The sequence below is a fragment of the Chelonia mydas genome, chromosome 4, assembly GCF_015237465.2.
Source record: "Chelonia mydas isolate rCheMyd1 chromosome 4, rCheMyd1.pri.v2, whole genome shotgun sequence".
In the NCBI taxonomy this organism is placed as follows: Eukaryota; Metazoa; Chordata; order Testudines; family Cheloniidae; genus Chelonia; species Chelonia mydas.
This window is the reverse complement of record NC_057852.1, coordinates 60,878,263-60,901,198: the sequence shown is the minus strand read 5'-3', so window position 1 is coordinate 60,901,198 and position 22,936 is coordinate 60,878,263. Positions and strand designations below refer to the sequence as shown.

General features: G+C 40.7%; 1 protein-coding gene across 3 annotated transcripts in view; it reads left to right on the top strand.

The window, feature by feature from the left end:
• Positions 1-22,936, top strand: part of DCHS2 (dachsous cadherin-related 2) — a 235,685-nt gene that overhangs the window by 101,605 nt on the left and 111,144 nt on the right. For all 3 annotated transcript variants that reach the window (XM_043545864.1, XM_027833465.3, XM_043545865.1), the window contains exon 2: positions 18,338-18,529. In XM_043545864.1, the coding sequence (XP_043401799.1) occupies positions 18,338-18,529 (192 nt within the window). The remainder of the gene's footprint in view (positions 1-18,337; positions 18,530-22,936) is intronic.

The following is a 22,936-nucleotide window of genomic DNA, read 5'->3' as shown; positions in this document are numbered from 1 at the left end:
CCAGGTAGAATTAGTGGGGGAAGCAAAAGTGGATGGGAATCTGGGAGGCAGTGACCATGAGTTGGTTGAGTTCAGGATCCTGACGCAGGGAAGAAAGGTAAGCAGCAGGATACGGACCCTGGACTTCAGGAAAGCAGACTTTGACTCCCTCAGGGAACAGATGGCCAGGATCCCCTGGGGGACTAACATGAAGGGGAAGGGAGTCCAGGAGAGCTGGCTGTATTTCAAGGAATCCCTGTTGAGGTTACAGGGACAAACCATCCCGATGAGTCGAAAGAATAGTAAATATGGCAGGCGACCAGCTTGGCTTAATGGTGAAATCCTAGCGGATCTTAAACATAAAAAAGAAGCTTACAAGAAGTGGAAGGTTGGACATATGACCAGGGAAGAGTATAAAAATATTGCTCGGGCATGTAGGAAAGATATCAGGAGGGCCAAATCGCACCTGGAGCTGCAGCTATCAAGAGATGTCAAGAGTAACAAGAAGGGTTTCTTCAGGTATGTTGGCAACAAGAAGAAAGCCAAGGAAAGTGTGGGCCCCTTACTGAATGAGGGAGGCAACCTAGTGACAGAGGATGTGGAAAAAGCTAATGTACTCAATGCTTTTTTTGCCTCTGTCTTCACTAACAAGGTCAGCTCCCAGATTGCTGTGCTGGGCATCACAAAATGGGGAAGAGATGGCCAGCCCTCTGTAGAGATAGAGGTGGTTAGGGACTATTTAGAAAAGCTGGACGTGCACAAGTCCATGGGGCTGGACAAATTGCATCCGAGAGTGCTGAAGGAATTGGCGGCTGTGGTTGCAGAGCCCTTGGCCATTATCTTTGAAAACTCGTGGCGAACGGGGGAAGTCCCGGATGACTGGAAAAAGGCTAATGTAGTGCCAATCTTTAAAAAAGGGAAGAAGGAGGATCCTGGGAACTACAGGCCAGTCAGCCTCACCTCAGTCCCTGGAAAAATCATGGAGCAGGTCCTCAAAGAATCAATCCTGAAGCACTTAGAGGAGAGGAAAGTGATCAGGAACAGTCAGCATGGATTCACCAAGGGAAGGTCATGCCTGACTAATCTAATCGCCTTTTATGATGAGATTACTGATTCTGTGGATGAAGGGAAAGCAGTGGATGTATTGTTTCTTGACTTTAGCAAAGCTTTTGACACGGTCTCCCACAGTATTCTTGTCAGCAAGTTAAGGAAGTATGGGCTGGATGAATGCACTATAAGGTGGGTAGAAAGTTGGCTAGATTGTCGGGCTCAACGGGTAGTGATCAATGGCTCCATGTCTAGTTGGCAGCCGGTGTCAAGTGGAGTGCCCCAGGGGTCGGTCCTGGGGCCGGTTTTGTTCAATATCTTCATAAATGATCTGGAGGATGGTGTGGATTGCACTCTCAGCAAATTTGCGGATGATACTAAACTGGGAGGAGTGGTAGATACACTGGAGGGGAGGGATAGGATACAGAAGGACCTAGACAAATTGGAGGATTGGGCCAAAAGAAATCTGATGAGGTTCAATAAGGATAAGTGCAGGGTCCTGCACTTAGGATGGAAGAATCCAATGCACCGCTACAGACTAGGGACCGAATGGCTAGGCAGCAGTTCTGCGGAAAAGGACCTAGGGGTGACAGTGGACAAGAAGCTGGATATGAGTCAGCAGTGTGCCCTTGTTGCCAAGAAGGCCAGTGGTATTTTGGGATGTATAAGTAGGGGCATAGCGAGCAGATCGAGGGACGTGATCGTTCCCCTCTATTCGACACTGGTGAGGCCTCATCTGGAGTACTGTGTCCAGTTTTGGGCCCCACACTACAAGAAGGATGTGGATAAATTGGAAAGAGTCCAGCGAAGGGCAACAAAAATGATTAGGGGTCTAGAGCACATGACTTATGAGGAAAGGCTGAGGGAGCTGGGATTGTTTAGTCTGCAGAAGAGAAGAATGAGGGGGGATTTGATAGCTGCTTTCAACTACCTGAAAGGGGGTTCCAAAGAGGATGGCTCTAGACTGTTCTCAATGGTAGCAGATGACAGAACGAGGAGTAATGGTCTCAAGTTGCAATGGGGGAGGTTTAGATTGGATATTAGGAAAAACTTTTTCACTAAGAGGGTGGTGAAACACTGGAATGCGTTACCTAGGGAGGTGGTAGAATCTCCTTCCTTAGAGGTTTTTAAGGTCAGGCTTGACAAAGCCCTGGCTGGGATGATTTAACTGGGACTTGGTCCTGCTTTGAGGAGGGGGTTGGACTAGATGACCTTCTGGGGTCCCTTCCAACCCTGATATTCTATGATTCTATGATTCTATGTTAAGAAATCTTCCCCCACCCCTAGCCTCCTGCACTGTGATGCACAGTTCAGAATCAGAGCTATAGGCTTTTCTAACTCTGATAAAAACTTGGAGTTGATATTATCATTTATTCATTATTTGTATTGCATTAGTGCCTATGGAACCCAGTCTTGGTTAGAACTTCACTGTGCAAGATGCTGTACAAATACCTAACAAAAAGAAGATGCCTGCTCCAAAGATCTTACAATCTAAATATAAACTGAGACAATAGGTGGATACAGTTTTAACAAATTGTAATCTTAGAAAAACAAGCAATATTGTGAGAAATATATTGCTTATAAAATTAATTCTTTCCAAAACAACTTGCAAACAGTAAGTGTATTTAAACTAATAACCCTTAATAAAGGAGTTAGTTGTGTGAGTAGGAATAAATTAAGACCTGTCACAATAAATATTTTATAAAATGTTTCCTTATTTGCATGACTGATACATTAGTGTATTAAGCCCATAAGTATATTAAAGTGTACTTTTCATCATTCTTACTTTTTTACTTTGTGCACTCAGGAAGTATATGGTGAAACATAAACACTGTTTCCGAGTCAAATTTACTTTCGTTGTTTTGTGCGCTAGCACTTGTTGGCAGCATTTTGATCATGAACCCTGCAGGAGAAAGATTTTAAAATCAACAACAACAAACCCCCATATTTATTGAAATTATACATATGAAAACATTTCTATAGACAGTATGATAATATAATTTATAAAACCAAAATTACACCTAAGTATTTGGACTTAATTACTTGATAGATGCAGTAAACACAGGGCTTGTCTACACAGTGCCACAGTGCAGCCTACGGGGGTGTGAATTGCACCAAAGAGTTGTGCTCTAACTTTCCCATCTGGACACTGCTGTCAGAAGCTAAAAGAAGGTACCTAATTCTTGTTAACATAACCCTCTTTCAAACAAGACTATGTTAACACGAAATAGGCAGTTTTTAGTTTGCACCACCAGCAACCATGGGGATAACTAGAAGCACAACTTTTGGTGTGCTTTGCTGTTCACACACACTGGGAGTCTGCATTGCAGTACAGTGTAGACATAGCCATAATTGTAAATTAAAAATATGCAATCTTTGTGTTCTGATTACTAAATCAAGACTTAATCCTGCAAACATTGACTCAGGCATAACTCCGAAATGTTCCACTTTTCAAGGATCATCACTCATTTCAGTACCACTGTTATCTACATTCCACAGAAATTTGTTTTCTCCTTGGCTTTGTTGTTCAAAATTATTTACACCAGAAATTTTTTTAAAAAATCATGAAACGGAGGTTATATTTACACTAAAAAAAGGAGTCCCTTAGCATTTTAAGACTTCTGCATGCATAATTTTTTGTCTTTGTGACACATTGCCCAATTGTGGGATGCAATGATAGGTTGAGAGGTATGACTACTGAGTGTAGTACTTACTGCCATAGGTAGTTTCATTGACTTTAAACTTCATATTTTGTCAGCTTTCATGGGAATAGTCACCAAATAAGTGTTGTGCCTACTAGATGATGATTACCAGATTGAATCCTAAACTGAGATAATTAATGGCTATTGGTCAAAATTCAAGGTGTTCCTCTTTTCCATATACGGGGGTAAAAAGAAATTAAAATTAATAAATAAAATGGATGTTGTCACTGTCAGTGCACACTGTGTCCAGAGACAGTAATGGGGAACATTACATTGTAATTAAAGTTATCAATGTTAAGCCTCTTTGTTTAGGTGATTAATCAAGTATGATTGTAATAAGGCCTTTTGTTTTCAACATCATCTGAAATGTTTAAAGAAATGGTTCATCAGGTGTCTTATGTATTTAGTTATATTCTCTTTCCTTGTAGTGTGACCCACAGGGTGCATGGAAAGCTTCCATCAACTTCAACGTTTTAAAATCAGATGGGTTTTCCATAAATTTCAGTATCATCTCCTATAAGAGAACCTAAATTTTTAAATAATCCTTCCATTAATTTTTATAACATTCTGTGCCTCCACAGAAAACAGAAAATTAAAAGTGATACATTTTTGTATGATGTACTGTAAGAACCAGATAATACTGGGATTTTTGGCCTTTAGTCTGATATGAGAGGCTGTTGAAAACAATGGTAGTAAGCAAACTTGCTGTTTAAAATATTGACATATCTTGTCTGTGATTACTTGTTAGGGAAATGAAGATATTTGTAAGGGAAACAGGCTTTTGTATGAAGAAAAGGAGTATTTGTGGCACCTTAGAGACAAATTTATTTGAGCATAAGCTTTCGTGAGCTACAGCTCACTTCATCGGATGCACGGAATGGAACATATTGTAAGAAGATATTATATACATACAGAGAAGGTGGAAATTGCCATACAAACTGTAAGAGGCTAATTAATTAAGATGAGCTATTATCAGCAGGAGAAAAAAAACTTTTGTAGTGATATTCAAGATGGCCCATTTAGACAGTTGACAAGAAGGTCTGAGGATACTTAACATGGGGAAATAGATTCAATATGTGTAATGACCCAGCCATTCCCAATTTCTATTCAAACCCAAGTTAATGGTATCCAGTTTGCATATTAATGCAAGCTCAGCAGTTTCTCGTTGGAGTCTGTTTTTGAAGCTTTTCTGTTGCAAAATTGCCGCCCTTAAATCTTTTACTGAGTGGCCACGGAGGTTGAAGTGTTCTCCTACTGGTTTTTGAATGTTATGATTCCTGATGTCAGATTTGTGTCCATTTATTCTTTTGTGTAGAGACTGTCTGGTTTGGCCAATGTACATGGCAGAGGGGCATTGCTGGCACCTGATGGCATGTATTACATTGGTAGATGTGCAGGTGAACGAGCCCCTGATGGCGTGGGTAATGTGATTAGGTCCTATGATGGTGTCACTTGAATAAATGTGTGGACAGAGTTGGCCTCGGGCTTTGTTGCAAGGATAGGTTCCTGGGTTAGTGTTTTTGTTGTGTGGTGTGTGGTTGCTGGTGAGTATTTGCTTCAGGTTGGGGGGCTGTCTGTAAGCGAGGACTGGTCTGTCTCGCAAGACCTGTGAGAATGAGGGATCATTTTCCAGGATAGGTTGTAAATCTTTGATGATGCGCTGGAGAGGTTTTAGTTGGGGGCTGAAGGTGACAGCTAGTGGCGTTGCTGTTATTTTCTTTGTTAGGCCAGTCCTGTAGTAGGTGACTTCTGGGTACTCTTCTGGCTCTGTCAATCTGTTTTTTCACTTCAGCAGGTGGGTATTGTAGTTTTAAGAATGCTTGATAGAGCTCTTGTAGGTGTTTGTCTCTGACTGAGGGATCGGAGCAAATGTTGTTGTATCTTAGAGCGTGGCTGTAGATAGTGGATCGTGTGGTGTTTCCTGGCTTTTGTATGTTATGGCATCTCTCACTGACAGCCTGAAACCTGGACATTTTTAGATCACCAGCTTCCTGCTATAGAAGAGGTAGAGATGAGCTGCTTTTGCTTAGGTCCATTTGTCCTTATGTGAAAGTCTGTTAAGGCTAAATTCATGAATATTTGTGAAAGATTTAGATACTATAGTGATGAGCACCATAGGCTAATAGTTGCCAGAGGGTTTGGTGAACATTCTGGTGAATTTTAGCACTTACATAGCACTTAACAACTATTGCCTAATTGTCATGACACCTCTGCCAGGTATATAAATATTATTATGGAGAAACAAAGTCAGAAGCATTAAGTGACTTGGCTAAAGCCAGAGAGATTGTGTTTTGTCAGGATTAAGGCTCAGAAATTATTTGTTCTTTGGTGCCAGAGCATGCAGTGTTAATGATAACTCGTATTAAAGAATGGGTATAGTTGGTGCTTCCTGAACCTCTGACTTGATATGACTGGCACCAGGGCGGCTTTCTTAGGTGATGCCAAAGCTGAGGATGGGGTACAAGTTTTCACCCATTCCATAAATACAGCTTTGGTGCCAAGGTGGATTGTTGAGAACCTGAGTCATTGGCCTGAACATCTGAAGCCAGGGCTTGTGCCTTAAAGGCCTCATTGGTCAAGTATCCCTAAAGCCTTAGCTGTCAGTCTCAGTGTGTTTTGGGCATGAACTGTCAACAGACAGAGCATTGCAAGGGAGTGTGAGCCTCTACTACACAACCAAGCAGTGAACATTTCTGGTTAGAAAGCTGGAAAAGTAATGTGTTTCTTGAATCCACTCTTGAGCTTGGTGTCAATTATCAGTGAACATGCTGCCTCAGGGAGGCCTGAGGCAAAGTCAATAATTTTAAAATCTTCTTTTCTTGTGTAGAAAGATAAACTAGAGAATTAAGGAAGGAAAATGGGCTAAGAGTGATGTTAAGCAGACCCAACAGAGAGAGGTCCCTAGTGCTTTTAACGGTGAAAGAGGAGAAACTTAGGTGGTTGGGGGCCAGGATGGCTAAAAATTTATTTATTTTTTTATTTAAAAAAATATTTTTATTTAAATACAAGCTTTTAAAAAAATAAACCTATTTAAAATTAAATTTGAAATTGACAATTTATGTTAAGGCCTAAATGTATTATAATCTATTCAAATTAGGGCTGTCAAGCGATTAAAAAAATCACGATTAATCACACCATTAAAAAATTAATCTTGATTAATTATGTGATTAATCGCACTGTTAATAATAGAATACTATTTATTTAAATATTTTTGGATGTTTTCTACATTTTCAAATATACTGATTTCAGTTATAACACAGAATACAAAGTGTATGGTGCTCACTTAATATTTATTTTTTATTACAAATATTTTCACTGTAAAAATGATAAACAAAAGAAACAGTATTTTTCAGTTCACCTCATACAAGTACTGTAGTGCAAACTCTTTATTATGAAAGTGCGATTTACAAATGTAGATTTTTTTTGTTTTGTTACATAACTGCACTCAAAAACAAAACAATGCAAAACTTTGGATGTTTAGTAAAACACATCCAAAAATATTTAATAAATTTCAATTGGTATTTTATTGTTTAACAATGCAATTAAAACCACAGTTAATCGCGATTAATTTTTTTGAGTTAATCACGAGTTAACTGCGATTAATCGACAACCCTAATGAAAATAATTTAAATTAAATGCAAAAATAATAGTATTAAATAGCACATGTTTGCTGCCAAGTTTTCAAGAAAGTCAAATCACTGAACTGGTCTGTTGAGGCTCTAACCCAGCTTTTGACAGCAGTAGCCTTTTCTGCAGGGGCAGAGAGAATATTTTCTTCAATTCAGTTTAATCAACTAGTTCAATTCAATGACTTGTTCATTCAAAGTTAAGAAACAAGTTGGGAGTTGAAAAAGCAGGAAAGCTTGTTTTCCTCTTCTACTCTCTGAATAAAAACTAGATGTGAGAGGATGAGACCTACTAGTTCTAAAATCTTGAAGGACAGTGACCAGAAACAATCAGTTCAATTTGCTAACTACAGATAATGCTTTCATTGTTATATTTGAAACTAACGTATGTATTAAACGTGTCTTGATAATTTTTTTTCTTTTGTATGCAGCGTATTTAAGGTAGTTTTAATTGCTGTTTTGTACATTTTTAATTGAATTTGAATTTCCATCCAAATAGAATGAATCTATCCAAGTTAAAAAAAAAATCTAGTAGATAAGAAATGTATCATTCACCATTTTCTAATGTAAAAAAGGAAAAATTAAAAATCTGAGTAAAGTAAACTCCTGTTTATCAGAACCTCTGCATTATCTGAATCCCTTCCTAGTCCTCCGGCATTAGATGCATGCTCTCTGCAGCATGGTTCTCATGCTGAGGGAAAGGAAAGGATTCAGATAGCATAGAGGTTTCGATAATAGAGCAGACACACTCCCCTGTCCCCCCACAACCAGGACTGTGCGGAGGAGGAGGAGCCCCCAGCTGTGGGGGAGGCCACCCTGCTGCTGAATGGCTCCTGTGGCAGTTCAGGGGAGCCCAGGGCATTCCCGCTGTCATGAGAGTGAGTGAGTGGGGCGTGACAGCAGAGCTGTGCTGCTCCAGGACTGGTGACACCCAATCCCTGCAGGCACACGGTGCGGGGTGGGGGAGGCTGCGGTCCTGCCAGGGCAGAGCACAACACCTGGCCAGGACTTTGCTCTGCCCTGCCAGGACCGCAGTCTTCCCTGCACGTTGTGCAGTATCACCGGCTCTGCAGCAGCAGAGGGAGCCCTCTCCAACCCTGCTGTCAAGGGAGTGAGGAGTGGGGTGGCAGAGCAGAGACCCCCAGCTAGGACTGTGAGGAGGAGTATGACAATGAGCTCCCAGCTACAGGGGAACTGCCCCACTGCTGAATTACCTTTCGATTATCTGAACGCCTGATCATCTGAATAAAACCAGCGTCCCCCTTGCTTTTTGGGCAGTTGGGAGTATACTGTAAGTATAAGTTAAGCTATATAATTGCTTAAATAAATGTGTATAGATATCTTCCTGGTTAGCAAAAAAAAAAAAAAAAAGCAGCTCCAAATTTAGTGCAAAGGCTATATTTATTTGCAAATAAACATGTTTTAGCGCTTATCAGCCAATAAGAATTAACCTTTCTTTAGGAAAATAACCTGAAAAGCACAAATGCAAAACCCAGTTAAAATGGATGATTTAAATCAAGGTTTCCTGCTTGTTGATTTAACTCATGATTAAAATCGGTGATTTTAATTGCTTTGATTTTAATCAATCCACAGTATTGGGAACTGCATTCCTTTGTATATTCTCAGATATGGAATGCTTCTGTCATTATGGGGTGCTCATGCTGCCCCAATGATGATGACTGTTAGAGTTTGTCTGTTTGTGGTCAGGGTATGACAGACTCACAAGTGTGAATGCACAGAGGTGACTCTTGAGAACAGGTACCTTTCTCAGTCCCACTCCACCAGTAGTATACATGCGTCTCATGCTGTTCAGCTGCCCTGTTCTTCCTTTGTGGCCAGAGGACTCATGGGTGCTCAGTAGACAGGGGCGGCTCTACCAATTTTGCCGCCCCAAGCAGTCGCCACTGAATTGCCGCCGCCGCAACAGCAGCGGAGCTGCCACTGAATTGCCGCCGCCCCCGGAAGAGCGGCAGAGCTGCTGCCGAATTGCCGCCGTGGGACAAGGACTGCTGCCCCATTCTGATTGCCGCCCCAACCACCTGCTTGGAAAGCTGGTGCCTGGAGCCAGCCCTGTCAGTAGAGGAGCACTCTAACTCAGGCAGCAGCTCAGAGGATCTTGTAGTGACCCTAACTTGTCTGGTGCCATCCCAGAGCCACAGGCTGGTTTGCTGTGCTCCAAAATTAAAGGATCTTTGGCATTGGGTTTCACAATCCTAAAAACTGGCCCTTAGGTGTTTGTTGGGAAGGACAATGTATTATGCCACTTCCTATCATGCTGACTGATGTTCTGATTGTTTCCTTGTACTCCCCTGTCTTTCTGTATCCATCTGCTGTCTCTTGTTTTATACATAAATTACAAGCTGTTTGGGGCAGTGGCCATCTTTTTGTTCTGTGTTTGTACAACACTTAACACAGTGAGATCATGGCACGTGACAGGAGCTCCAAGGAAATATAAACAACAACAATTATCTTTTACAGTTATCTGTAACAGTTAACAGTTATCTTTAGGAAAGATCAGAATGATAAACTTTCACTACTAACAATTGGTTAGCCTCTTTAAGATATCACTCTGAAAAACAACTAGAAACATACATTAAAACACCCCCAGAAAGCTGTGATATCTTTGAGATATTTAGGTCCTCAGAATGGAGAGTGCAGGACAATGGCAGCAAGCTTTGAGGGCCATGAAAGTCAATTCTGAATTCAGTGGTGTTATACTGTGGCTGAATTTGACCCAAAATATTGTTTGGGGGAAATTCTTATACCATGAAAAAATTGACTCAACTCTTTTTCTTGATTCCTGTTTGCTTAAGATAAGCAGTGACTATTCAGTAAGTCATTTGGCTAAACAGCCTGCTGGACTATTTCTACAAAGTGTCCATTTTTAATTCTGTGCTCTAAAAGTCATAAAATCACTTGTAGGACCATGGAGTGAAAATCCTTACTGCTAAAAGGCTTGTGTAAGGGCTGTGCACCACTTAAGTCCCACTTAAGCCCTGTTTCCAGAGCTTAAGTAGGACTTAAGTAGTGTATGCTGGTCCTCTACAAACGAGTGAATTTCACTCTATCTTAATAGGTTCACACGTGTTTATGGAGAACGTCTCCTCTGCTGGGTTTCTGCATACACACTATTAGCTCATGAATAAATATTCATGTATAACTCCTTTTCCGCAAATTCAAGTATTTATTCTGCTTTTCAAAATAGATATTGTGGCTACGAAAATAAGAGTTTGGACTAGTGTCATTTTGAAAAATAACCATTCTAAAAGGGACATTTCTCTCAAATTACATTTGTTATAGTTGAAAACGTTGCACATCGGAGGGTTGATTTAATTCCCTGTAACTTTGGCTATTCCTCAATTCATAGCCTGGCACTCTGTCAGAGCAAACTAAACTACTCATTGTTAGAGGATAACTTCTTCAAAACTGATGCTGTTCACATCTTAAAAATACAGATGCAGATCCACAGCTGGTGTGAATTCTCATAGATCTGGTAAGCTGAATGAAGCTATATTAATTGGTACCAACTGAGGACCTGCCACCTGGACTCTCTCATATCAGCTGTTCTCTCAAATACAGTCTTTTCTTTCTTAGCATAATATTTAGAAAAAGCAGTTTCACGGCTCCTGGGGGTATTGTCTAGTCTCCAGACTTCACAGTCCTTATTGACCTTCCAGTTCTTCAAAGCCTTCCCCAGGTGGCCCTTTCTCCCTGAAGCTATGTGACCAATCCAGTAAGCCCCGTCCCAGTTCCTTCTCTGATCCTGCATCCTAGTTATATCTCTTTGGCTGATATAAGGCAGGAAACCTTATAAGCTGTTACCTGTAGCGCACATGACCAGGAGCAAGCATGTGACCTGACATGTCAGCTCCCTGTTTTAAAGGGCCCAAGGACTATAACAGGCACACTGGGATGTGTGCATGTGCCCCAAGGCCCACCGCCCTGTTACAGCTAGGCTTTCATTATAGTGTGTTCTCCCTTGCCTGCCCACCCTGTAAGACTCCACCCTAGGTCCTTTATAGCTCTCTTTGACTTCCTCCTTTCAATATTCAAACTGTGAGATCATATTGGTAATTGATCTTTCCAGAGTTTACATTCCTTTAATTCATTGGGCCTTTTCTGCTTATATATTTATTTATTTTATTTGTACTGTCAACAGTGTGTAAAGCATTTTATAGACAGGTAAGAAAATTATTTTCTTCTGAAGAGCTTGTAAACACAGAAGGGGAGAGAAGACTATAAAAGCAGCATGACTGAATGGAGAAGTTTAGCAGGCATCTTTTCAGTTCTGTAATTTCTGTTGCACTGTAAATTTTTTTATAGGAAATGCTTGTAGTCATCTAGTTCCTGATTCTCAAGTTTATACTTCTTAATCTCATGCATTCTTTTAATTCAGCATATCCAAAATGTATCCAGTTAAGTAATAAGAAGAACGCTTTCAACCTAATTATCATCTCCTTTCTCCTGGAATCCAATATCACATTCAGCCTACCTCTCAGAGCAGAGATGGGTGATACAACAACAAACTCATTTGCCTCCCACATCTGAGGACTATAAGTCTTTTCAGCATTATCCCTTCTGCAATACTGTGAACATTCAACACCCTTGATCAATCCACTGTGAAAATTCTTTCTGCTGCCTTCATTTCCTCTTGTTTTGACTGCTGTCATTCACTTTCTTGCTGTTTCCCTGCATCCCAACTCTTAAATTACTATAATCTACAATTTTGGCAGCACCGCACCACTCTTGTAAGCTGTAGTGTTTTGGATCACTACTATAATGTGTTTATATTTCCAAAATGTGTAATGCCTTGTCTCTCCTCATCTGTATCTCAAAATGTGAATGTTAGCCTGTCCTCATTAGCTTCCTGCCTCTAGCAGTAGTACAAAATCTCTCTCCCATACTTCAAGAATTTCCATAGCATGGTTCCATTCAACCTCATCTGTGTTTGCCAGGTAGTTTGTATTCTTCTTTATTGCCAATTTTTAAATTTTTCTTCCCCTTTCTCTTCAGAGTAAGGGTGCCTCGTGCTAAGGAGCAGCAGTCCCTTTGGCAAATTATAGAATGGTGTTGGACACAGAAAAGGGACTTGTATAAATCTATGCTGGCTGTAACGTAGGACCTGAGTCAGAAAGGGAAAGAGCAAGGGGAAACTGAGTGGATACTGAGGAACTTGAGGGGTAAAAGTCATATCGTCTTACCCATGCAACTGCTGTTATTGAAATCAGAGGCACTCAAATGACCAAGGTCGAACATGATTAGGCCCTCAGATTTGTATTGCTGTGTTTTAAAGCATTTTTATTTAAATACCGCATTCATTATTCCTTTGCATGTACCATAAAAATCTAAGGACTGCATAATGTGCAGGAAGGAAAACAAGTTGCTGACTGTAATGGGCTAACCTTCTAACAATATCCTCTAATTTTGCACCCGTAATTAATCTTCCACAGTCAATTGTGGGCATACATTATAGCATTTAGAACTTTAACTATCTGCAGACACAGCCAGATAGAGCTACGTCTTAATGTAGTCACCAGCAGTAGATTGCAGGCACAAAAAGAATATTTTTTGTTTGGTTTTAAACATAGCCAAAACTAGTTAGTGTGGTGGTGATAACAGAGAAATACTATAATAGCATCCAACTCTGATTTAAAAATTAATAGAAATATCAAATTAAATGGTAGGTAAAATATCAAATGTTCCAGACTAGGGATGTAAAATATTAAACAGTTAACCAATAAGTATTGGTCTTACTGTTAATGTATTGTAGTTAACATTTAAAACAGATTGGCAGCAGCTCCGGACCCTGACCCCCGCACTGTGTGGGGCTGGGCAGTAGCTCCGGACCCCAACCCCAGACCCTGACCCCCGTCATGTTAACAATTAAATGATTAACCGATATAATTTTAATAGTTTAAACGGGTACTTTTTAAAATGATATTTACATCCCTGTTCCAGACTTGTGTAATGCACAGCTGTAAATCATTTTTAGTGCCAAATCCTTGTTCTATTGAGGTCAGTGGGAGTTTTGCCTTTAACTTAAATGGAATGGGGCTTTGGTCCTTGGTCAGGAATTGAACTGTGTCCTGTACTACAGCTGTGGAATGCAAACTGCAAGGAAATGAAAGGAGCATGAATTGTTCTATAACCACATGATCACTGGCAAATCTTTATGAATGAATTTTCTAAAATCAGTATCAGACACTCCAGTATGTTGGTGTTCATTACTGTCACCAGCTGACTTGCAGAAATGGTGGCTAATTATTCTGATGCATCATTATGGTGCATCAGAATATTTAGTGCAAATCTAAATGGTAAGAGGTCCCTCCTCTAAAATAGAGCAAATATTGAACATCCCAGTGATCTTTCAAAGGGTTAAGAGATCAACCTGAAAAAATCCAGAGAGTAAAAAAGTGGAAACTTTATGAATTAACATATACTCCTTTTTAAGTCTTCTGACATTTTCGGATTTTGATGGAAGTGACTGGCCTAATCTGTTTTTGATCATTTTTATTTGCACTCTACTTCCTCCAGTTCTTTCCTTTTCAGCCTCACATATGTCTAAGCTCCTTTGGGTACTAATGATTTTAAAGGATAAAGATTACAATGTGTGAGACTACAGATAGCAGAGGAGTAAGGACTGCTAATTATGAGCCACGTGATAATGGGTAGTCGTGTAAATAAACAATTCACCTAAAAGCAGATCTCTTTCCTTTGCTTTTTCTATACATGTAAACACACATGTATATGCATGTGCATGAACACACAGGCACTCATACTAGCAGAGAAAAGAGAGGTCTCAGTAACCTTAAAAAATCAGGTTTTCCTCCCATTTCACCTAAATTCAATCCCAATTCACCATTCTCAAACCAAATTATTCTTTGGAAGGAGAAGATAGGCTTGTGCTTAAAACACTGACTTGAGACTTGGGAGATCTGTGTTCAATTCCAAGCTTATTTCTAGATATTCTGTGTAACCTTGGACAAGTTTATAATGGAACCCCAACTTTAGCTGGCACCTCTAGGTATTACTGTAGCACAAATAACAATCCTACAGCAAAAGGATCGGATATCATAAATGCAGGGTTTAGCTTAAGTTAAAGAACTAAACAGAAAGAAAAACAGAGCTGAAGGAGAAATCTTTCTTTAAAACACCTCTAATAATCGCAAAATCCAACACACAAAATGGTTCCATTACCATACATTTCTTTTGTTATAAATCCTTTTTCTCCAGTGTGAAAAGTTTTTATTTAATTTTACATAGGTTATAAAATAACCCAACGAGATGCTAAGAAATGTATAACTAGCTAGCGAGATTAAGGCAATAAAAATGAAGATGTAATGAACCTGACTTTTCTATTTATAAAAAAAAATATTTAATACATCCACCAGTTGTCTCAAGAATCAGAGTTTGCCACTTTTTAGTGTTCAACCAAGCATCGACACAGCAATAGGTTCATAGTTTTTGACATAGTGCTAATGTAGAAACATTTATGGTTGAGACTAAATTGTATGGGCTAAATTTATCAGCATTGTATGGTTAACGCTCATTACAAAGTAGTGTCTTTCTTTTTATGTTAAAAAAAGAACTTGAATATCGGACATATTCAGATATGTTTGAAAACTTAAAAACATTTGAAAAGTACATGAATTTCATATTTTTCTTGCCACATTGCTAATTACTGAATACATTATGTTAAAAAACCAGTGTTTTCTACCTCATAGCGTGTAATGTTCAGTAAAATATTCTAAAATCGAGTTGGTTGTAGTGAAGGTATGTTACATCAACTGCACAAGCACACAAATCAGGCTGCTTCTTTTCAGACTTCTGGAAACATCTTGTTCAAATTGGGCATGCTCAGAGGCTTAACCTCATCAGAGTTACTCCCATACTGGAAACATGCTACCTGTTCTGTGCAGCCCATCAGACTTTTTTGCTTGACATGTAGTAGAGTTCTAATACTAGATTTTTTGACATTGCAGTAATTTCCAAAGCCATAGACAGTTCAACAGTAGAGAATAAACGGTTAAACCATAACCTCACTGTTCTGACACCACTGCAGGATTGCACAGAAAGCAACACATAGCTGACAGAATGCTTATTACTGACACAGATATCAATAGCAGCAGAGGAAATGCAAAAATATTAGCCAAGTACATTCTGATACTTTTTCCCCCTGAAATTTCCTCATGTGTGAAACATTTTTAAGTTTCTCTTTATTAACCTTTATAAAGTTTTGTAGTATAACATGTTCGTAGTTTACTGTAGGCTTTAACTCCTCATTAAGAGTATAATCCTAATTAGAGAGACTGGGATAGATAATTTAGTGACATATGCAACAAAATGTACTAAAATGGGAAACAAATCACAATAGTACAGCATTTCCCCAAGGTCTAATTACATAAAGTACTGTCACGGTGTGTATCACCCACCGCCAGACTGGCACCTCCTCCTGGTTGTTCTGGGGATTAGCTCAAGGCCAACACCTCCATCTGCACCTTGTCACTCCTTCTTTAAAGTCCGCCTGCAACCCCTCCTGCAGCATCAGGAACCGTAGTGTCCTCTTCGTGGCTCAGCCCTCCAGTCACGTCACTGTCCATGTTTCCCTCCTTCCAGGGGAGTTTAGCTCCTAGTCCAGCCACTTCCCAACTGGCGACTGCCATGAATTGCCTGCCAGTTCCCCAGGGGCGAGTGTGGGGGACCCGGTCCGCCCACTACTCCAGGTCCCAGCCCAGGGACCCTGTAGATTGCAACCTCCTGCTGTATCCCTCTGCATCTACTATTGCTGCCTTTCCTTAGGCCACTTCCCCGCAATCCTCAGTCTCAGCAGCCCGTCTAGAGCTCCATCTCTTCTCCCCAGGTTTCTGTCTGCACTGCCCTGTCCAAGGCGCTACAAGGTTGCACCCTACTCCAGACACAGACTTCCCTCCTCAGGCTCCAGGAAGCTACTGACCCTGCTCTGCCCTGAGGCTCTTTTTATATGTAAAAGAAGATTTACAGCTTTTCACAGTCCCTCTCCAATTGGCTGCTTTTCACACAGTCTCCCTAGGGCTCTATTAACCCCTTACTGCCCAGTGTGCGGCAGATACCTTATCACAAGTACACATTCAGATTAATGAAATTCTGAATTCCATTTGTGATAGTGTAATCTGATGACTCCAAGATAAAGTTTATGCTTGGGCTGCTGTAGTGATAATGGGGGATGGGAGGGAAAAAAGAACATTGCGAGCAATAAGGTGGCAGAGCTCTGTATTTCTGCTTGGGGCATTGTCCATCATAACGCCCTGATCAGCTTGAAACAGTTTAGGTGATACGTTGTATTTTGTCAGCAGTGTGTTAAGTGGTAAGTAATAACAATGATATTAATGTACTGGCTGGTTGATATTGTTAATACAAATATTGAAATCTATTGAAGAGAAATTAAAGATGTACATTCTGTTGAAGAAAACAAATGGTAAAGGTGGGCCTCTGCCTTGAGTCAGTAATATATCTAGCTGCCTAAGTCTTTCACTTGAACAGAAATTTACATAATCTTTCTAATTTAAGAGAGCTGCAAATATTTTAATATATTTGAGATGTTGGCATGTGCCTGGCATCCAGCTCCTCTCCTGAAAATAAATACAGAGTTGAATTCCAAGATAAAGGAGATAAAACCTTTTTTGTGAGGTGTATAGCTCCGTGCCAAATCCTGCTTGCCTTATTCACATAGGATTAAATTAACTCCTCTCCAGAGGCTAGCACAAAGCCTATGCATCACTTAGGTTTGGGATGGCCATCTGGACACGAGTAAATTTCACCCATGGATTTTAAGACATTGAATGATGCAGGCAGAATTTGCACCTCTATGCAAAACTATCTCCAAAACCTCACAAGCTTCATCTCAGGGAAAACTATTTACTTCTTGGTTCCAGAAGGGTATAGCTCTGAAGGAAGCATTTCTGTGAGATATTAATCTACAGAATTTGGTTTCAGATTTACAGCAGAGTGGTTTTAAGTGATGAAGGCAAAGTGTTGCTGTCCTGGTAAGATCTACTTACTGTAGTGTGAAATGAAATTCTAGTTATCTTCTGCTCAGCATTCCTAACCATCTGCAAGACAGCACCAGTGAGGGAATTTAGCCTGTGGCAAGAATTTTTCCAGTGACTTTGCCAGTGGATGTCTTTTTATCATGCAGGTGCAGATAGACAAGTTTAGTTCAGTTAGTAGGACTCTTGCCTTTAAACTAGGAGATCATGGATTAAAACCTACTCCTTAAAAAGAAAAGGAGTACTTGTGGCACCTTAGAGACTAACAAATTTTACTCCTTTTCTTTTTGCAGATACAGACTAACATGGCTGCTACTCTGAAACCTACTCCTTGTACTCCTGTATTGTTAGCTAGGCCATCCTTCAAATGAGATGTTAAACAGAAGGCACAGTAGATAATGTTCTGGCCAGCATTCCCTTTCTCAGTAATACAGTTCTACAGCTGAACTCTTGTTGGCTTTAAGGCCCTGTCTTTATGGGTATTTTAATCATGTTAGTTCAATTGAGTTAGCTTAACACAATTGAAGAACTTGTTCAAGACACAGGCTAACACTTTTAAAGTCATATTGGTTAGCCTTGGTTTAGCCTCTGAGGTTAAAACACGGCAAGCTAATGTGGCTTCACAGATGGTAGCTGATGTCTTGAATAGGCTTTTCAATTGTAGTAAGCCACTTGATTGAGTTGACACATCCTTTTTGAAGAACACATCCTTTTTGCTTGTCAAAATAAGGTGTAATAGATCTTTTATTTACCTATGTAATGCCTGCACTACCACGATCTAACTCATTGTTTTGAAAAGTGCATTGGGATACCTTAAGTATTAGAGTTAATATATTAAATAAATACACTTTTAAAAACAATAATAAAGACTTTGGCATCAAATATCCATAATAATTGAAATATTATTATGTAATAATAGTTTATCTAGTTTCATTTTGTTTTTATTGCTTCCCTGCAGGCCAAGGCAACAGATGCAGATGCAGGCCAGTTTGGTCATATCGACTATTTACTTTATGATGGATTCCATAACTATGAAAAATCTAAAGCATTCCGGATAGATCCACATACAGGACACATCTGTGTGTGTCAAGACATTGACAGGGAAAGGGATCCAGCCACTTACGATCTCTTAGTGAAAGCTACAGATGGGGTAAGTTTCATCCTGGAATATTACTCGACTTGTGAGTGTGTTTTGTATTTTGAGCACAAATATAAAGTTTTAACAAGGGAGGGAAGTTTTTAATATGTTTATATGGCAGTTGAGAGGACCAGCCTGCAGTCTCTGTAGACTACGCTGGATGCTTGCAGGCTTTGTTGGCTGGGGTATATGGAACATATGCCTCAAGAATATCTATTGAAGGCTGTGCTCTGTGGCCAACTCAAGAACTGCCCATGATGCAGAGGAAGGCCAAAGTTCCAATACAGCAACAAGGCCAAGCAGGGTCTCAAGAAATTCAGCATTCCCACTGACAACTTGAAGACACAACCCACAACTGCTCAGTCTGGAGAAGCTGGGTCAAGGCTGGTGCAGTCATCGCTGAGAGCTATCAGATAGTCCAGACTGAGGCCCACAGGTGAGCCAGGAAGCAGTGCGTGTTCCAACCACCATCTGGCGAGTGGACCTGTAGCAACTGTGGAAAGGTCTGCCATTCTCACACTAGGCTCTTCTCCCACACTGCTGTCAAGCACTATTTACGGACTGACTCTTCATGTTTCCTTTCATCTGTCAAGATGCTGGTTGGCCATGAATTTGGAAGTTGCAGAAATTTTAATTGGAAATAATGCATTACCCCTAAGGAAATAAAAACATTCTTGAACTAAATCAGAGAATAATAGAAAGTTATTAAAGTCTATGTGTAAATCATATTTTATCTTGCTTCAGATAGGTAAAAATAGTGCTGCTGAATAGATATGAAAATACATATATGTGTATGCAGTATCAAGATTAGATATATTAATAATGGATACTTGATCTGGATGAGAGCATTGGCAGTCTCAAGAGTTTCACACATTTCCCTTTCATTTGGCTCAGAAGATTTAGGTTTTGCCAAAACTCTATGATTTTTCAAATAAAAATATAGTAAAAGAGGCTCGGATGGAAATGTTATATGTGTATTCTGATCAGATTAATGCCCCAGTGATAAAGTTTAAATCAGAATCATGAGAAAACTGTAGGCACGCCAAAACTATAGACTCTTTCATTTTTGGATCAGTCTGTGATTTATCTTCTTTCAGGGAAATCTGATTTTTCAGAGGTTCTTGACTTGACTTTTAATTGTGGGAGCTCAGTGCTTTTAAAAATCAGATCCTAACTTCCTCAAGTTGGCACCTAATATCCGTGTCCACTTTTCAAATGTGCTTTAGTATATATCAGAGCTGGTACTGAGTCACCTTCCATGTCCACTGCTGAGTTACTGTATCATGCACCTCCTCTTGGCCCCTTAGAGTATGTTTTCATTGCAAAAAAAAAAAAAAAGGGCGGGAGGTATGTGCTTAACTCATGATTGCTAAACTGTATTAATTAACGTCAGTGAAAATAGCAATGAAGATATGGCAACTGAGGTAACCCAGATTAGCAGCTTGATTTAGGGTATGTCTATACTGCAGCGTGGAGGTGTGATTCCCAGCTCAGGTAGACAGACTTATGCTAGCTCAGCTCAAGCTAGCATGCTAAACATAGAAGTGTGGACACTGCAGCACTGATAGGGGCTCGGGTCAGGTTAGGTGCCTGAGTCCAAGCCTGCCCAGCTGACTAGGTCTGAGCTTCGATGGCTAGTCCAAGCTGCTGCCTGTGCCACAACATCCACATTGCTTGAGCTGAGCTAATGAGTCTGGCTGCCTGCTCAGTGAATCACACCTCCCAGCTGCAGAGTAGACATACCCTTAAAGTGTTCAGGGGAGCCTGGGATTGAACTGCAGCTGCTAACGTGAATTAACAGCCAAGCTGCTGTGTCCTCACTGCAATTTTAACCTGAGTTAACAACCTGAGTTAAGAACAAACTCCCCTTTCCTCCTTCCCCCACACCCCCCCCTCCCCCCCGAGTGAAAACGTAGCCTTAGTGCTTATTTTCAATGCTTGGGCAGGCGCATGAGTGATAGGTGTTAGCTGTGGAGTTAGCTGTGGAAGAGGGATTTGGCGAAAGAAGAGAGAAATAAATGGAAAAAGTTGGGAGAAGAGCGAAGGGTCATTGGTAGTGACAAAGGGAGGGAAGGAAGGAAGGAAGGAAGAAACTGAGAAGGTTAAATAGACAATGAAGAGGAGGAGGAGAGTGAATTTTCCAGGTGGTACACTGCTTATTTTACAAATGAAATGGTGCAGTAGAACTATCAGTTTCTTTCACCCTGTTTGTTTCTTCTCTATGACTTGATTTCTGAGCCTGGCTGCCTTTTTTTATATTTGCCTTTTTAGAAGCAGCAATGGGAGAAGAAGAACTGCTCAGAAGTGACCACAGGGAGACGACTGTAAAAAGTAGCACCTTAGAGGCTAACCAATTTATTTGAGCATAAGCTTTTGTGAGCTACAGCTCACTTCATCGGATGCATTCAGTGGAAAATACAGCGAGGAGATTTATATACACACAGAACATGAAAAAATGGGTGTTATCATACACACTGTAAGGAGAGCGATCACTTAAGATGAGCTATTACCAGCAGGAGAGCGGGGGGGAGAAAACCTTTTGTAGTGATAATCAAGGTGGGTCATTTCCAGCAGTTAACAGCAATCCATCGGTGATCTTCCTGAAAACACCATCCTGGCCACTATGGATGTAGAAGCCCTCTACACCAACGTTCCACACAAAGATGGACTACAAGCCGTCAGGAACAGTATCCCCGATAATGTCACAGCAAACCTGGTGGCTGAACTTTGTGACTTTGTCCTTACCCATAACTGTTTTACATTTGGGGACAATGTATACCTTCAAATCAGCGGAACTGCTATGGGTACCCGCATGGCCCCACAGTATGCCAACATTTTTGTGGCTGACTTAGAACAACGCTTCCTCAGCTCTCGTCCCCTAATGCCCCTACTCTACTTGCGCTATATTGATGATATCTTCATCATCTGGACCCATGGAAAAGAAGCCCTTGAGGAATTCCACCATGATTTCAACAATTTCCATCCCACCATCAACCTCAGCCTGGACCAGTCCACACAAGAGATCCACTTCCTGGTCACTACAGTGCTAATAAGTGATGGTCACATAAACACCACCCTACTGACCGCTGTGCTTACCTACATGCCTCCAGCTTTCATCCAGACCACACCACACGATCCATCGTCTACAGCCAAGCTGTACGATACAACCGCATTTGCTCCAACCCATCAGACAAACACCTACAAGATCTCTATCAAGCATTCTTACAACTACAATACCCACCTGCTAAAGTGAAGAAACAAATTGACGGAGCCAGAAGAGTACCCAGAAGTCACCTACTACAGGACAGGCCCAACAAAGAAAATAACAGAACGCCACTAGCCATCACCTTCAGCCCCCAACTAAAACCTCTCCAACACATCATCAAGGATCTACAACCCATCCTGAAGGACGACCCATCACTCTCACAAATCTTGGGAGACAGGCCAGTCCTTGCCTACAGACAGCCCCCCAACCTGAAGCAAATACTCACCAGCAACCACACATCACACAACAGAACCACTAACCCAGGAACCTATCTTTGCAACAAAGGCCGTTGCTAACTGTGTCCACATATCTATTCAGGGGACACCATCACAGGGCCTAATAACATCAGCCACACTATCAGAGGCTCATTCACCTGCACATCCACCAATGTGATATATGCCATCATGTGCCGGCAATGCCCCTCTGCCACGTACATTGGTCAAACTGGACAGTCTCTACGTAAAAGAATAAATGGACACAAATCAGATGTCAAGAATTATAACATTCATAAACCAGTCGGAGAACACTTCAATCTCTCTCGTCACTCGATTACAGACCTAAAGGTCGCAATATTACAACAAAAAGACTTCAGAAACAGACTCCAACAAGAGACTGCTGAATTGGAATTAATTTGCAAACTGGATACGACTAACTTAGGCTTGAATAGAGACTGGGAGTGGATGTGTCATTACACAAAGTAAAACTATTTCCCCATGTTTATTTCCCCCCCCCCCACCTCCCACCGTTCCTCAGACATTCCTGTTAACTGCTGGAAATGACCCACCTTAATTATCACTACAAAAGGTTTTCTCCCCGCCCCCCACTCTGCTGCTGTAATAGCTCATCTTAAGTGATCACTCTCCTTACAGTAAGAAAAGGAGTACATGTGGCACCTTAGAGATATACAGTATGCATCCGATGAAGTGAGCTGTAGCTGACAAAAGCTTATGCTTAAATAAATTGGTTAGTCTCTAAGGTGCCACAAGTACTCCTGTTCTTTTTGCAAATACAGACTAACACGGCTGTTACTCTGAAACCTCTCCTTACAGTGTATATGATAACACCCATTTTTTCATGTTCTGTGTGTATATAAATCTCCTCACTGTATTTTCCATTGAATGCATCCGATGAAGTGAGCTGTAGCTCACGAAAGC